Raw genomic sequence first — 16,705 nt, 5'->3', positions numbered from 1 at the left:
ATTTTTTACAGTCTATTTACATTATCAACAACGAATCAATAAAATAAATAAGTTACTAATAAAATCATAATTAAATTTACATCAGTCGTAAATACTTGTCTACTAGCGCTAGATCCAAAGGCGAAAAATGATTTTCTTTTGCCTAAAACAATAAAAATACATGTAATTAATGAAAACAACAGCATAAATAGTATTTTGAATTATTACTTTTTTCATTTGGATCCCTTGCGCCACACTGTTTGTATGATATTTTCACTTTTCTCTTCTCGTTAATGTATCCTGGAATGTACAAACTTGGTGCTTCTAGCCTACCCAAAGACAGTAGTCTACTAAAATCTTGCTCCAGTTTACTAGCAATAGGTCCTTTAAAATGTAGCAACAGCTGCATGCAAGCATTGTTGTGCAAATTTTTCGTTTTTCTGCTGTCCACAGTTAAGAACCATTCGGGGATCCCCATAACGTCTCTTACATCTTCAATAAACTGTGCTCTATAACATAAAAAGTTTTAATAACTAATTGTATTTGGGATATGAGTACATACACTACGAATCTTGGCGGTTTCTCAATATTGGCATATTTAATGATGTCATAGTCGGGCTCTATATTGGCACAAGCAAATCTCTCCCCCCCTTTATTTGGTGTTAGGATGACTATAGATCTACCTATGGCAGAAACGTCGCCTTCTAAAGGAAAATTTGAGTCGGTGAAAACTTTTCTTTTGAGACCGATATCGATAGTGCCCAGTCGGGCCGATAGATCTCCCACGTGGCATCTGAGAGGATTTTCTGGACCACACTCTTGACGATAAAGTTCTTCCTGAGGTAGAAAAAAGAGGTCAACGTTATTTTTTACGTTTCTAAAAATTTAAAACATGTTTTGTGATATCATCAACGCATTTTAACAACGGGGTTATTTTTTTCAAGCAGGAAGTGAATAGAATGTTCTTTTAAATTTCTTAAAAATATATATTTTTTAAGTCTGGTCCATTAGATATATAGGACAAGAGTGTCCGACGAATTGTTGACATTGATCACAGCTTTAATGCCGCTAACATCGTCAAATCTAAAGAAAGTGTTCATAAAAATATTTCTCACCGTTTGGAAATTTTCATAAAAATCTTATTTAAAAAATTTTATTTTGTCGCTCTGTATCTCGAAAACAAGAGGAGATAAACATATGACAAAAAATTCTTATTTTTTGTTGTCCTCACCTCCTGTATTTACGGGAGGTCTTTCTGAAACACCCTGTATTGTATATTTATATGGAATTTTGCTTAGTACATGAAAATACCTTATTAGAAATTATAAATACAATGACATGTGCACATTTTTTATGAAATTTTTTTCATCATTTTTTGTCAGACTGACAATTTGCGGATAAATTTTTTTCGGACATTACAATTTTTGCTTATAAAAAACACTTTTCTATCATGTGTTAGTTTTGTCCGACATGTGGTAATCGATTTGTCATACCCCGTGAAAATTCCGATTTCCAGCTGTCGGACTGAAAAAACGCGGCTTGAAATTTGTCGGACAACAATACTTTTTGACTGAATTAATTATTTACAATTAATTTTAGTAAAAATTACCTATGTGGTAATTGATTTTCAATACCCTGTTATTTTGGCATGTTTCGACTGGTAGACACGTCAATGTCGGAAGAATTTCTGTCCGACAAATTTAAATCAGCATTTGCAACAAAATTACCAGTTACTTAAGCTAAAAATAAAAGATGTGGTCTTGACTTTTCAAGACCCCGGGAAATTGCCATGTTTTGGACTTTTCCGAGTGGAAAAGCGGAGGAATCGAGAAAAGTCGCAGAGGAAAAATGTGGTAGACTCGTCAAAACGAAGCTCCTCAGGAGTTATAAAGTATGTGGTAATCAACTTTCCAGAGGGGGCCTGTACTGTGGACTAATTATATTAGGGTAATAAAAGTAGTAAGTATAATAAATAATATTGATAAATCCGTAATTCGTCAGATCTGAGAGCGTCGATCATGATGTTCCCTGGATTGTGACACCCTATACAAACGTGTAATTGGGTGGGCAAACGTCGACCCTTACTGTGACTTTCTGATAGCGAAGCTTATAGACTTAATGATCTGGAATTCTCTGGATTTCAAAATCAGCCCCAACAAATTATGCATTTATTATCATTATTACTTTTTATATTTATTACTTTTATTATCATATTAAAATAGTTTAAGAAACAACCGATCTCTTTTTGAGGCACGTTTTCGTAGATCTGAAGGCGTTGCCCTTTTTCTAAAACTGTAGACAATGTCAGCAATAGACGGATCCTGTTGTCCTATACACTTAAAGATTGTGACACTGCGTGTTGCCACTGCAACAGACTAAAGAATACTAAAAATTAGGTAGGTACTAGATTTGACACTGGGTTTAACATTTTCTCTTAATGACGTCACAACGCATATATATTTGGACTTAGATGAGGCTAAAAAAATAGATATCATTTATTACAACTTATTTGACACAGTTAAAAGGTTGGAAAGCACCCCATTACGTAAATCAGTTCCTGGCTTACATTTAAGGGATCAGCCAATTGGGTAAAGAATGGATTCCAAATATATCCTCCAGCCACACATCTAGTATTTAACGTTTTTACTGTAGCATCGACACCAACAGGATTTACATAGATCGCCCAGTGATGGTCTCTCGTCTAAAAGTAATTTTTGTTTAAATGTATGTATACTAAAACAAAAATTAGTGGTCCTTACAATGTTGCGGTCGTGTTTTCCGGGGTGCCTTAGTTTTACCTCAATGGTCGTGTCACTAGCGCTGCCATCTGTATTGATAAGTTGCCTCTGAAATTATATAATTAAGAAAATCGATCTTGTGCAACTCTTTCTACTTACCATTTTCATATATCCAAAAGCATGACCATTTGGATTGTGGAAAGAGGCAATTGCCCTCAACTCTCTAGCCTCAGAAGGGCTGTAACCCCTTTCGATAGTAGAACAAGCCCATCTACGTTTATCCTGAAAATAATAACTTAGCATATTTCATCGACGTAGTAAATAAAACTTTTACCTTTTTGTGTATGACGACAGACCTTCCCAATATACTCCTGGGCCCAAACAAACTCAGTAAAGTGTCATTGTAAGTGGATTTGTACGTTTTGTTACCATCTAGAGTGCCAAACTTACCACTAAGATCACCCATTTCGTATTGATCTGGTGTTCCTTGGTAGAGGCGAGGTGAGGAAGTTGGGTCGACGTTCAAGGGATTCCAGTGACCGTAAAGGGAGGTAGCTTCACAAGGAAATTGCAGATTTTCCTCTACAGGTGTCTGAAATTATGATCAATGTTCAGAATTCTAAAAGACTTTTTGTTTGTCAGAACTACTTCCTGGTTATTTGCTTACCATATGAACGTGGTATCCACTGTTATCACTTAGACCTTCCAAAGATACTTCAACATTTGTAACGTCGTATTCGGTCTGCTGTATAAATTCCACCTTTCCTTTTACTGACAAGTCAAAGCCATTAGGGAACCAGTCTTTTGCAACTGCTTTTCTTCTGTACACACCTCCAATACTAAAAGGGGATGTAGTGGAAATAAAACCATGTTTTGAGATGAGAAAGGAACACTCACATTGAACAAGCTAGCCTCTCGCCTCTTGCTTTGGGACCATGGTCATCGTACAAGAGGAACGACTTTCCTAAAATACTGTGGTGACCCGTCAGTGGCAATAAGGGATCAGTCCATAGTTTTCTTGATATCTTGTCACTATCTGCTATCTTTCCCGATATATCAAGCGTGCCGTGTCTTGTGGAAAGATCTCCAAGTCTGCACAGTCCAATGTTGTCCATGTTGCACTGATCCGTCGACGACTTGTTGTCGTAATCGACCTAAAAACGACGTTTAGTATCTGCTTTGCAGCCGATTTATTTTAATTCTCCAATTTACCTTGTAAGGATTGAAGATCTCTCCGGCACTTAAACACCTATTCTGCCAGCTGTAAAAGTCTTTTCCAGGAGCAAACTCGTGAATGGCCCATCTGTGGTCAGCTGAGTTGTTCAGAGCCGATCCATCGGCGTGGACCAAGTACTCTATCAAAATAGTAGTGTCGGTCCACGGTTCGTCTTTTGCTTGGCGCATTAGAAGTCTGCCCACTGTGGGATATCTGAAGAGGACTTGGGCGGTGAAAATGGGTTTTTGGTACATGAAGTCGTTTTCGTACAGGGTAATTCCTCCGCAAATCCAGGGCTCTGCCACTATTTCAGAAGTGGGATATTGTGTATTTCTGAAAATTCAAATATATCTAACTCAACTCAACTTAACTTGTAGATTCTTGTATAATACCAGGTGTCTCAGTTGCGTTGTTCCAATGGCATTTCTCCATTACTTAATAAACCATACATTTGAAATTTAGGGCACTCAAACTTCTTTAAATTAGGCCCAATATTAAAATTCTTTCATTTCTGGTTTATCCGGGAACGACCATAACTTTTTTATTTTAACAACACCCCGTATATTTTTCTTAAAATTTTAATTGTACCAAAAATTCCCTTTTTCGTGAAGTATTACACTTTTTATTTAGACTTCAAAACAGAAGTGAAATTCCATTTGAAAAGTTTCCAAAATTGGGATTGTACAAATCAAAGCAATTTATAAAAACTAAAGCGGGTTTTGAAATTATTTGAATAAATTTGCTTGTTTACTTTGACAGTTTATGAAGTATTATTAAAATTTGTAGTAATAAGTTGCTTTAAACAAAAATGGTACATATTCAAAGTGAATAACGACAATTTTAGGAGATCAGAATAAATTAAATATGATTCTAATTTATGGGAAATGCAGAAAAAACAGGTGTGATGCCTTCCGTGTTTACGGAGAGCGGTATCCTGACAGACGTATGGGAAGTGCTATGTACTTTACACATCTGGCTTCAAATTTAGCGACATGTGGGACCTTGGCAAAAAAAACAAACTGTTTTTAAAAGAAAGACTGCTACTGATGACGAGCATAGTGTTGGAGTTTTGGGAAGTGTATCTCAATTCGAGAAATTAAAGCAGAATGCGATATCCTTCGTTCTTCTGTCGCTCACGATTAGTCTTTGGTGTCAAGAGAGTCATAAATACCGTTCTTGTACAAATAAAATAAATAAATATATCTTTTTGTAATTCATTTAACGTAATTTTTCTGTTATTTCACCTTCAATAAAATATTTGTAAATCCTTTTTTACAGTGTTCTTGAAAACTTTAGAAAGTGCTTGCTAGAAATCTTTACTACTTTGAAATTTAAATTCAAAATACATAATGCACATGCTTTTCATAATTTTCTATAATCCCAATTTTGGAACATTTAAAATGCAATTTTACATCTGTTTTGAAATCTAAATACAGTGTAATACGTCACGAAAAAGGAAATGTTTTGTAGAATTCAAATTTTAAGAAAAAAATATACATAGGGCGTCATTTAAAATAAATAAGTTATGGTCGTTTCCGATTAAACTGGAAAGTGAAAGAATTTTTTATATTTAAAGAAGTTTGGGTGTATATCAATCACCAAATTTCAAGTATATGGTTTTTTAAGTAATAGAGATATGCCATTGGAATAATACAACTCAGACACCTGGTATAGTATGTTTCACTCAGGGCAACACCACTTTGTTATTTTAGAAGGGGTCGAATCTATTTTTCTCTTTTAGCTTGGCCTTTGACGAGACCTATCTTACCACACGTAATTTATGTTTCTATTTTAATTTTATGACCTACTAAAGCAAAAAAGGTTTGTCAAAAATTGGAAAATCGTACTAGCCATTGTTTAAAGAAAAAAAAATAATAATTTAATAGAATTGTACATGTACCAATTTTATTTAAATGAGTTATACAGTGTGTTTTCTTTAGTAAGTGCAATTTTTAAAGTATAATGTGTTGAAAACCCTATATAAAAATAATAAATCATCATGCTGAGTCGTTTTAGATTAGGATTTACAATAAAAGGCATAGTAGCATTTGTATACAAAGATAAAAACATTTGGTAGTATTTATTAATGTTTTATATGCGATGTCGTTTTAAAATGTATTTCTTTTACCGTTTTAATACTAAGCCGTGATAAATGAATACTATTAACTATAATTTCCCGATCTAGTTGTTGCAAAAACATTGTTTAAATAATGAAAGTGCAGAGTGAATTGACCATGATAATTGCATCATGCGTCATTGTCAGCGACTAGAGACTAGAGGATTAAAAAAATAATATTCCGTTAAATAGTTGTTAAGTAATTACGAATTATTGCTTTAGCTTTGTATGCTTTGAAAAGGTAATAGTATTTAAGTAATAAATAATTGCATGGTTAGTTTTGCCTGGGGTTGTCGACATTTATTTTGATTACATAACGAGGCACATTTAGAACAAGAATGTTTACGTAATAAAAAGGACAAATTGAAAATATTAGATGTAATACCTATGTACTAAAAAAAAATCTCCAATAATGCTGCACTAAACAGAATACCGTTGTAATTTCAAAACAACATTATCACAAATTTGAACATCAAAAATAGGCCGTTTTGAAAGCATCAGCTACATATAAACCGAGGTATTTGCAGAAAATCCGTCATCAAAGTCAAGCCTTTCCTCCGAAAAACAAGCCCTACCAGTACAGGATCACAATCGGTGAAGCTCGACATTTCGGTGCGAAAATAAGACGGAGAAGTAGGTGGGGTCCTTATCGTCGCTAGATAGCACTGTGTCTCGATTCGTTTAGTGCATCTCACCCACTAATACGGATCGCTAAGTCTAAAGAAATTTAAAATTGTCTAGTCGTCCGATATACCTGTCAAATTAATACTTAAATGCGTTTCTAATTTATGCTTTGCTGAAATAACAAAATATGTTGATCTGGATTTTGTTGGTCTGGAGTTTCTATCAGCATAAAACAAATATTGAATGTCAAATACGTAAATTGACTGTTAGAGCTGCCGCACCGGATATTTTTTATGACCTAATTTATGTTCATGTGTTCTGATGTATGTGATATGCAACGAACAGTAGAAATATATTTAAGTGGTCTTTATCTCAAAGTTGTTTGTTGTTCGTCACCACATTAACAAATAAACTGAGATTAATACATATAGATATAATCTGGCTTAAATGGGAAAAAACTGGATATTTAAATTACAGATAGGAAAAATCTAATACATTCTAACGCCTAATAAAGCAAAATATGTTCAACTTTTCACTGAGGTCATTTTAAATATGTTAAGAATCATCTTTCAATTGTAGTGAAATGACACGCTGGTAAGTTTGCTTTAACATATTCAATATAAATTACATTTCAAATTTCTTAATGATGCCACGCCACTGATATTGCACGCAAACGTCGAGCTCTAGTAATCAGACTAATCAGAATATTCAATAATAATAATTGTTATCATATTTCTGTGTACTTTTATATCGGACATTCTCACTTCTTCCACCCCCTATTGTCTTACATAGAAAAATGGGTTACTTATTACTTACTTGTGAATGACGAGCGATCTGTGCACCACTGAATGTTTTCCACGCAAAGGCAAAAATACGTCCCAGTACGTACCATTAAGTTCTTGTCCACCTTCTACCAAAACTGTGGCGTTGTTTCTACCAAGTAGTTTTCCAGAAAGATCACCTACTGAGTACTGGTCTTGTGTGCCAAATCCTAAGGAAAATAAAACAGAATCTCATTCCTTTTACTGCATAATATTGTATAATAGCAGCGGACAGTTTTCTACAGATATAGCAGTTATATGTCCTATTCACAATGGGAACGTTTTTAAAAGTTTGTAAGCATGCAGGAAATTTTATAAAAAAAAATTAATTTTTTTCATTTTACAACTAAAAAGTTTTTCTTCTTCATGACACCAATCATGGGACAGACAACTTCGCTACAATTTTTTTTGTAGCTGTTCTATCTACTTCAAAACTCTTCCTAACTAAAACTTAAACATAAAATGTAATTTATTATCATCTAAATCTAGTTACCATTTGGAGGGGAGTTGTTGATATCCCTTTTCAAGGGGTTGTAGATGAACTTGGTGGTCAAACAGGAATTCTCACTTTGTCCGACTGCCCTGGAAGGCTTGATGGGTAGTTCGTGGATTTTGTAACCGGCCACTGTTGAACTATAGACAATTCGGGTCTCGAGATCTCCCCTAGAGGTTGTCAGATTGAAATTGAGGAATGTTGGTTCGAATCTGGTGGCTTGCGTCATCTTTATATCACCTTTGATACCTCCCGATTGAATTATCACCCTGAAATTTGCATGGAGTATGAAAAGCAAAATGAAACATCCCATGGTTTATCTTCTTTATATAATTTTAATTACTATTTATTGACGGGATAAAAATTGGAATACAGGATTCAAAATGTTTTATTATGCACTCCATTCATACAAAATAGTATACGCTATGTTACAAAAGAGAAATATGTCAATATAAGCAGATTCTCACGTGCCATTCTACCAGTTCATCTCTGATTCACAAAAGCTCAGAAGGAACGGTCTTTCACGATTTCGAGTGACTGTTTTGTCATTAGCTCAACTGTATCAAAAATAGCTAAATTTGCATCCGCAGAAAACAACAATCAGAAGAACGAGAACAATGTCGATAGTGGCTCTATTACTGATTGTTTTATAGTTATTGCTGACGGTACCTCTTCTACTGCTTGTTCTACTGTAGAAGTAGCAAATATTCACACCAAGAAAATGAGGCCCTTGTCTTAGTTTTGGTAGTGCAATCTAATTTCACAACTCAACTTTTTAATTTAATGTGAATACTAATAAATAATTAATTGCTTAATGTTGTTTTCTTCATTAAAATTATTATTATTTTATTTCACTACTGACTAGAAAAATATAGTAATTGTAATTTGGTTTTAGTCACTAAATACGAACCTGTGAAACACCTACAAAACTGCAACTGTTGGACAAATGTTTTTTATTATTTATCCTAAAAATTTGGTTATAGTTCATGAATTTTCTTCCTGATATATTCATTTCTAAAGTTTTCAGTTAAAGTTCGATGAGAAAAAAATGCTTTTTTTAAATTTTTTAGCATGTAAACCATTTGTTTTGTGGCAAAATAAGTTTACTCCATTGTTTTTTGCCTTAGGAACATTTCTTTGCCGAGTACAGCTTTGCTGTTTGATATTTGACTTGACCTTTTTTATACATTGTTATATATGTCCTATAAGAATAAACTGTTTTTGAATTTGAATTTTGAAATTTGGGAAAAAGATAACCCTTTTTATATTTCGAAAATCTAGAGACGAATTTGAATGAAATTCCGTACAACTTATAAATTAAGAGAGGTCTTTTCATTGACAGTTTTAGTCAGTGGTGTGCAATCGAGGTGCGGGGTCTTTTTTTTTAAAGTACTACTTTACATTTTTTCAAAAAACTATTAACAAATTTACATATACATATAAAATCTATCAATCATTGAGAATATGTACCTTATACGTATTTCTCTACAAAGATGAAGATGGATGCCCTGTATTATGACGGGCAAATTCATTAGTTATTGGAAAATAATTATACTCAGCATTAGATCGATTGGTTAGTACCAATAAATAATGAAGAAATAATTCTATGGAGAACCAAAATATGTTGGCCACATCATTCACCCGAATTCATTCCATTGATATTTTGTTTGCAGATTTATGAAAGGTAAAGTGTATGATAGTAGTGCAAATTTGTGATGAATTAAAGCAAAGAAATTAAAAAAATTACTGATTTATAAATTCGTTACTATTATTACTAGAAAATAAAAAAACTTTTCGCCTTTCTAGATTTTTTATGAAAAGTTTATGAAAAAAGTTTTTCTATTTCATTCATTTCATCACTTACAAAACACATATGGCGCTACCTATTTAATATTTTTACTTATAAGTACTTATCTACAATACAGTTTATACCTACCTACAACACCTACAACAAAACAAAGTAGTTCACAAAAAGGACGCTTTTCAAAAGAAAAATAGTAAATGACGGAGATTTTGGAGTGCTATCTGAGTATGTAATTATTTTTTAACTTAAAAAAGAGGTCCAGCATCCCAGTTGCACGCCACTGACTAAACTGTTGGACCTAAAATTCTACCAGTTAAAAGAACTGAATTCAATTGTACGAAATTCTTTGAAATTATTTTATATATATATTCCTGAGATATAACAAAAGATATTCGATTAGTTCAAAATTGGTATATGTCTGGTGGTTCTGTTGACGAATGATCTTAGCTATTTAGTGAATATTACGTGTATAATTCAACTGCATTAGACCGCAGAGTACTTGTTTCCCACAATATCTTTATCGTGAAACAAAGTAAACTTATATTTCAATAAGAAACTTATTTCTGTAATTTTAAACAATATTCAGTATGTAAAAGGTCTTCTATGACATTTTTTACCAGTGACGTAGACATACAACTTCAATTTTTTTAACTATTTACACCACTGAACTTTCATCAAACGCTAATTAAATCAGTGAAATTAATTTAAAAATATTTTTTCATTAAATAAAGAAAAGAGGTATTCTTTTCTTACCTGGCATTTACAGGATGTTCGTATCTGATTTTGGCGCAACCAAGAAACACATCTTGATGCTTGCTCTCGAACAACACCAAATACAACCGTCGCTGTGGTCCGGTCAAATCACTAGGTAGAAGAACTAGATCTCTATCTCTATACAAGACCTTATACTTGTTCGTGTTGTAGTTAGTCGACACCTTCACTTTACCCAACCTCACGTCAATGTCACCTATACCCTTGCCCTCCCCTTTGTCATCCGGATCGAACACTAGCTGAAGGATATCACAATTGTCTATGTGTCTGTCATTGTCAGATTCCAGGATATCAGTCACGTACATCTTCCAGTGGTGTTCCGTGAAGTCCAAGGATTTGTCAAAGTTTTCTTTGTTACGTGAATGGTACAAGTCAGTCGTGATAAGTACCTCACTTTGATTACCGTCCACGGAAAACCACCTGAAGTTGATATAGCCTGCCACTGGACTGCTGAATCTTGCGACAGCGGTCCTTTCCAAAGTTTTGTTGACCATGACGATCGAAGCACATATTTGCCTGCGTGTCTCGACGTTCCTCAACAAAATGGACTTACCGTATAGACCCAAAGGTCCAGAGATCTTCAGATCCGGAGTGGAGTACTCAACAGTCTGGTTCTCTGGAAGAATAAGGTAACCAAAGGTTTCTTCGAAGCCTACGATCTTTTTGCCTAACTTGGAGCTATCGCAGCGGTTTTCTAGTTCCGTGTAGTCTACTGGGAATTCGGTAACGTACCACGACCACACTTGGTTGGGGTACTGTAGGGTGGTTTTCAAATCTGTCGTTATTTTTACTCCGTCTTGGGTTTTGGTGAAGGTGATGGTGCCGTGGAGGCCTTCTTCGGATAGGTAACTTCTTAGTTCGATTGAGGTAGCGGATACTGTGCCTGGAAGAAAAGAGAATGCAATTTGGGTAATCTCGTGGGTAACGTAATGAATAAGAATTAAATTTTTACTGGTTTAAATCGAAGTTTATATCCTTCAGTCTTCATCAAAATATTTTTGGAAATAGGAATTTGGGAATTTCTTTTGAGAATTGTTACGAAATTCAGATCTTTTTTCTTTAAATTTTCTTAGACCACTTATTTTTGACTTAATTTTGCCCATTACTGTAAGATTTATGTGATTTTAAATTAAAATAAGCGGTATAAACAAGTCTTAAATAATTCAGCATGTCAAGATTGAGATATACGGTGTGGACCATTTTGATGATATGGGGATCTCGGAAATAGGAACATAATATAAGAAATAGGAAAATCTTTTAAATGTATGACCTTTTAGACCATTATATTACTCACTAAATGGCAATTTTTGTTTCTGAGAGTTTTTGATGTTTATGAAAACGTCTTAATAGAAATATTTTGTAAAGAATTATGACTATAGACTCAGATTTATATTCTGTCTAGAGAAACCATCATCAACTTTTCTCTTCCTTTTGGGAGACATACTAAATTTTATGCTAAATGAAATAGAATTTTGTAGTTTCTTCTGTACTGTAAGTGAGAAAAACCAAATATGTAAAAAAAACAATAAATATTATATGTATTTATAACTTATTTTAGAAATAAGAAGAAAAGTCCAATTTCTCACAAACCTTTTAGGTATATTTTAAAAAACAATAGACTACCGGTCGAGGTCAAACTTTTCACCCTCGTTTTCACCTCATCCTCAGGTCCTACAAGGCTATAATATAATATAATTTTTTAAATTAGTAAAGTCAAATTATGTTTAATTTTAAACTTTGTAAAGTCAAATTATGTTTAATTTTTTAACCTATACAATAATTATTAATTTTTACAAATTTATAAACTATTTGATTTTGAAATGATTTTTTAAGTTTTTACTTTTTTTAAAAACTGTTAAAGATAATAATAATAATTTGATTTTACTATATAATTGCCAAATTTGACTTTACTAATTACTAAATTTGACTTTACTAAGTAATTTAAAAAATTATGTACTATTGTAGCTTTGTAGGACCTGAGGATGACATGAAAAATGTAACCTCGAAACGGTAGTTTTTTTAAAAATAAAAGGATTGTGAGAAATTGTACTTTTCCTCTTATTTCTAAAATAAGTTAGAATGGAAAACTCACATTTATCAATTTTGAACTTATTTATGACATTTATTGGTTTATTTTTATTTGATTTTTATTTCATTTTATTCATTATAAATATGCATTTATTACTATTTTGACAAAATACAATTTAATAAAATATTTTTTACGAAACTTAAAAACAAATTAATTACCTACTTAAATTAAAATAATACTTAATTGTGACGATATTTAACATTATTTTGATATATTGAACACTTTCAACATGTCTTGCTTGTTTTATAATTTTCTACAAAATAGTTTTAATAGAGAATTAATTACCTATATTTCATATAGCATGATTTTTGTGTTAAAACTTCATTAAATTTATTCTTGTTGAAGGTAATAATTTTGATAAAAATAATGTTGAATATAGACATCGGAATTTTCATTATAATTGGTAGTTTTTACCCTACAAACTATAAACTTTCTAAATTAAGTATTACTTTATTGGTCAATGTGAATTTGTTACTTAAAAAAATATTTCATTAATTACAAAGGCATACATAAAAAGTCTATCCCCAAGAGATCCATATAAGTATTATTTTCGAAGAAATTCGATGTGCGAACACGATTCTGTAGTCAAAATTCATGGTTTCACGATGAATTTCGGAAAAAAGTGAAATTTTTGGATAAAAACTGGTCGAAATATGGGTCAAAACTTATTTTTTCTTGAGTTTTCTCTAAATATATCATTTTTGTAGTATTTTGAGGCGCTAACACGATGCCGTTAGTAAAATTTACATACCTGAAAATTAAAAAAGGACTAATTTTGGATTTTCTGAGAAAATCGGTCAGAAGTAAAGTTCGCTAATAGTATCGTATTTAGCGCCTCAAAATACCATGAAAATGATATTTGGACAAAATTTAGGAGAAAATTGGTTTCGACCCATATTTGAGCCAATTTTCACCCAAAAAATCCCTTTTTTTGGGAAATTCATCGGAAAGTCGTGAATTTTGACTATATGATCGGGTTCAGCGTATCGAATTCCATCGGAAATGATATATGGGTCTTTTTTTCCTTAAGTTATTGTCTTTTAAACAATGCTTTGAGTAAAATTCAATATGGTGCCCATAACAAAAAAGAAACGTTGAAACAGAAACCTGAATGTTGCAATTGTAGTGATTTTTTACAGATATCAAAAGTTCTTAAAAGTAAATAAATTGTAGGATTTTATAAATTGCAACAATAACTGCTTTCTTCAAAATATCTTGAAAATTCAAAAAGCTAGAGTCGATTTGTCAGTGCCAAAGTGGAGTGGAATAAACCTTTACCCATTTTTTAAGCTTCTAAGTTTTCATGCATACGTCATCAAAATTTGGCTGTACAAACCGGTTTTACTTTCTCTTTCAATATTGACTAACGATAAAAGACAAAATATTAGAAAATGGTCTTACATAAATCAGCTAATGTAACACATTTGTAAATTAACTGTCGGTTTTTAATCGTGATTAATTGCTTTTAAAGCAGCAAGTGTTTTATTATCAATTTTATTGTTATTTATATTTCAGTAGATACATTATTTTTGACCATACTTTAAAAATCAAGTCATCAGTATGGTTGTTATACATTTTAAATACATCTGTTAAGATGCATAAAAATATTAAAAACTGGTGTCGATGTCAATGAAAAAAAATTGATATAAATTTGGAAAAAATAAATGTGAAAATTTATTATAAAACTTGGAAGGTCCTAGTATAAACTATAAATAAATCATTCTCTAACCAAATTTTCCTAGAAGATAACAATTCCTCCAATAACTTACCCAATTATTAAATAGTTTTGTACATTTATAAAAGTTCAAGAACGTTTTGGGTGTGGTTAGTTCTTAATAGTAGTTTGACCTTCTTAACACATTTACATTAATTTATATAGACTTTTTAATATTCTTTGTTAAAAAATACATTACCTACCTAAGTTTTGTTCATCAAACAAAGTTTGATGTACCGGTGATTCATGTATTCAAGAAATGGTGATATTTTCATTAAGGAAGAAAGTTTGCTCTGCTTTTTTCAAAGTTTTTTCCTTGTCAGAAAAGTTTGTGAGTTTCATATATTTTTAAGCCCACGTAATTTTATGACTGATTTATTTTTCGTAGTGTCAAATTAAAAGACAATAAACAGATTACGTTGAAAACCGCAAAACAACTTTTCCTTTATTAGTTGAAACGGTATCCGGTTCTATACTACAATAGAATGTTTGTTTCTTACTAGAATTGTACCATTTTTGAGTAATTTAACAATTTATGACGATTCAATGATAAATAGTTTAGTTGTTGTAATCGGAAAGCTCTTTAGTTATTTTCGGTTTCATATTCGTTTTCATCGTTTGTTTGATTCAATACTTCGATAAATTCGCACCTTAATATGCACTAGATTATGCCATTTATCACTTTTACTACCTGAACTAGATTTAGTTTTGTTTGTTTACTGTTACAACTAGAGCGTGAAACAATTTCTCGCCAAAGTAAATCTAATTAACAATATGCTACACCGCTCAGACATTTCTGCACGTAGAGAAAGTAAAATTTGACTCTCACCTAACAAAATAATTGAGCACACAGTGGCCCAGTTGAGGATCATCTTTATTTGGTTCTGTTTTACGAGATATTCTTTAAAAAATCACTAGAGAATCACATTTTGCAGTCACAGTCTGCGCGATACCACTACGTGAGACCGATTCTCCATTGTCGTCTGCTCAAGGCGATGGCGATGGTGTTTGTGAATAGAAAGCGGGAATTTGCTAATGTTCCTCGGACAGTAGACACTACCAACGGTTCTTACCTGCGTGTGTGACTCAATGAGTAGCTTACCTGTCGGGTAGAAAGAGAGGGAAAGTGGAGAGACAGTCCCGTATTCCGACGAGTTAGACCCAGGGCCAAATAAGGAGCGCAAAGCGATTTCTTGTCTTCAAAGACCAAAAATGCGTTTTTTTATTGTCGTGCGTAATATATTTATTTTTCGGAATAATATTGTTTCATATACAGTTGTGAAGTTGTTATAGCGTTCTCGAAAAAGTGAAAAGGTTTGCATTGAACTAGTGCGCATACAGGGTGGGTAATAAATGTTTACATATGTTTTAAGTAGTGATAAGTTTACTGTGTAGAACATGTAATTAACATATAAATAAAGTTAAATTTAAAATATAAACGCACTATTTAAAATAAAACTTGTTGAGAACTGCTGACTTCACTGTAGTAGCACGCATAACGTAGATCAACTATGCAGTTCTGTTGGTGTTACCCAAAACTCCTAAACTGTAGGTAAATTTTTATAGGAAATAGCCAAAAAAGTTAAATCTGAACATCTTTTTAGACGACACGTTAAAGAAATTCTGAAATATCTTCATAAAAATGTTTATGGCCTCCACTATTTTATTTGTAATATTGTTAAAACTAAGAAAACAAATTACTAACCATTTCTTCGCTAATAATTTTGCATTGAATCTAAACCAATATAAAACGTTTTCGTAACGAAAACTAAAGTAGTGTTGTAGTAATTTATCAACATAACAAAGAAGTTGACGGCGCGCTACTTTCGGCCACACTTCGTTTTAAATTCCAGACGTTTTCAATATGTTTTAATAATTTTGATTGTTATTAATTCTAATCTCCGTTTTGCAGCTTCATCTGTTTTTATTATTGAAAACCCTTATTATTCTGCATACTACTTACCATTAAAAGAAATCATTCCATATTGGTAATGCATTCCATAATGTAACCATTAGAACTGTGAGAAATTCTCTGGTGTCAACATTTTTTCTTTGTTATTTCTTAGATATTTGATATTGCTATACTAATTTTTTTGGATTGTTAATGATCATATTCCTTTTTAGAGAAGAACAAAATTCTATAATATGTATTTATTTTGAAACAACAAATTTAGCTCTGTAAGTATATTTTCGACTAAAGAAATAATGTTTAAATAAAAAATGACTCGTTCTACGAATAAAATAGAAGAAATCTGTTCTTGTTTCAAATAGAATTAGTAATCAAATGGATTGATCGAATTCTCAGAATATTCGTAATGCCTTCGAAAGTCCGAGGCTCTT

The 16,705-nt window shown here is 32.3% G+C and overlaps 1 protein-coding gene across 1 annotated transcript; it reads right to left on the bottom strand.

Moving 5' to 3' along the window:
- Positions 1 to 13: 13 nt before the first annotated feature.
- LOC108908397 lies at positions 14 to 15,430 on the bottom strand. Its single transcript, XM_018712434.1, has 14 exons — positions 15,195 to 15,430; positions 10,545 to 11,445; positions 7,988 to 8,256; positions 7,490 to 7,664; positions 3,930 to 4,266; positions 3,615 to 3,871; positions 3,385 to 3,556; positions 3,052 to 3,309; positions 2,877 to 2,999; positions 2,739 to 2,825; positions 2,546 to 2,680; positions 542 to 816; positions 208 to 488; positions 14 to 142 (listed from the first exon to the last, which is right to left on the bottom strand). The coding sequence occupies exons 1-14, from the start codon at positions 15,235 to 15,237 to the stop codon at positions 36 to 38; spliced, it is 3,420 nt and encodes a 1,139-aa protein (XP_018567950.1). The 5' UTR covers positions 15,238 to 15,430; the 3' UTR covers positions 14 to 35.
- Between the last annotated feature and the right edge of the window lie 1,275 nt (positions 15,431 to 16,705).

Source organism: Anoplophora glabripennis, unplaced genomic scaffold (assembly GCF_000390285.2).
Source record: "Anoplophora glabripennis isolate ALB-LARVAE unplaced genomic scaffold, Agla_2.0 scaffold202, whole genome shotgun sequence".
NCBI classification, from domain to species: Eukaryota; Metazoa; Arthropoda; class Insecta; order Coleoptera; family Cerambycidae; genus Anoplophora; species Anoplophora glabripennis.
Note: the sequence above shows the minus strand (reverse complement) of the source record. Positions and strands in the feature narration are given on the sequence as shown.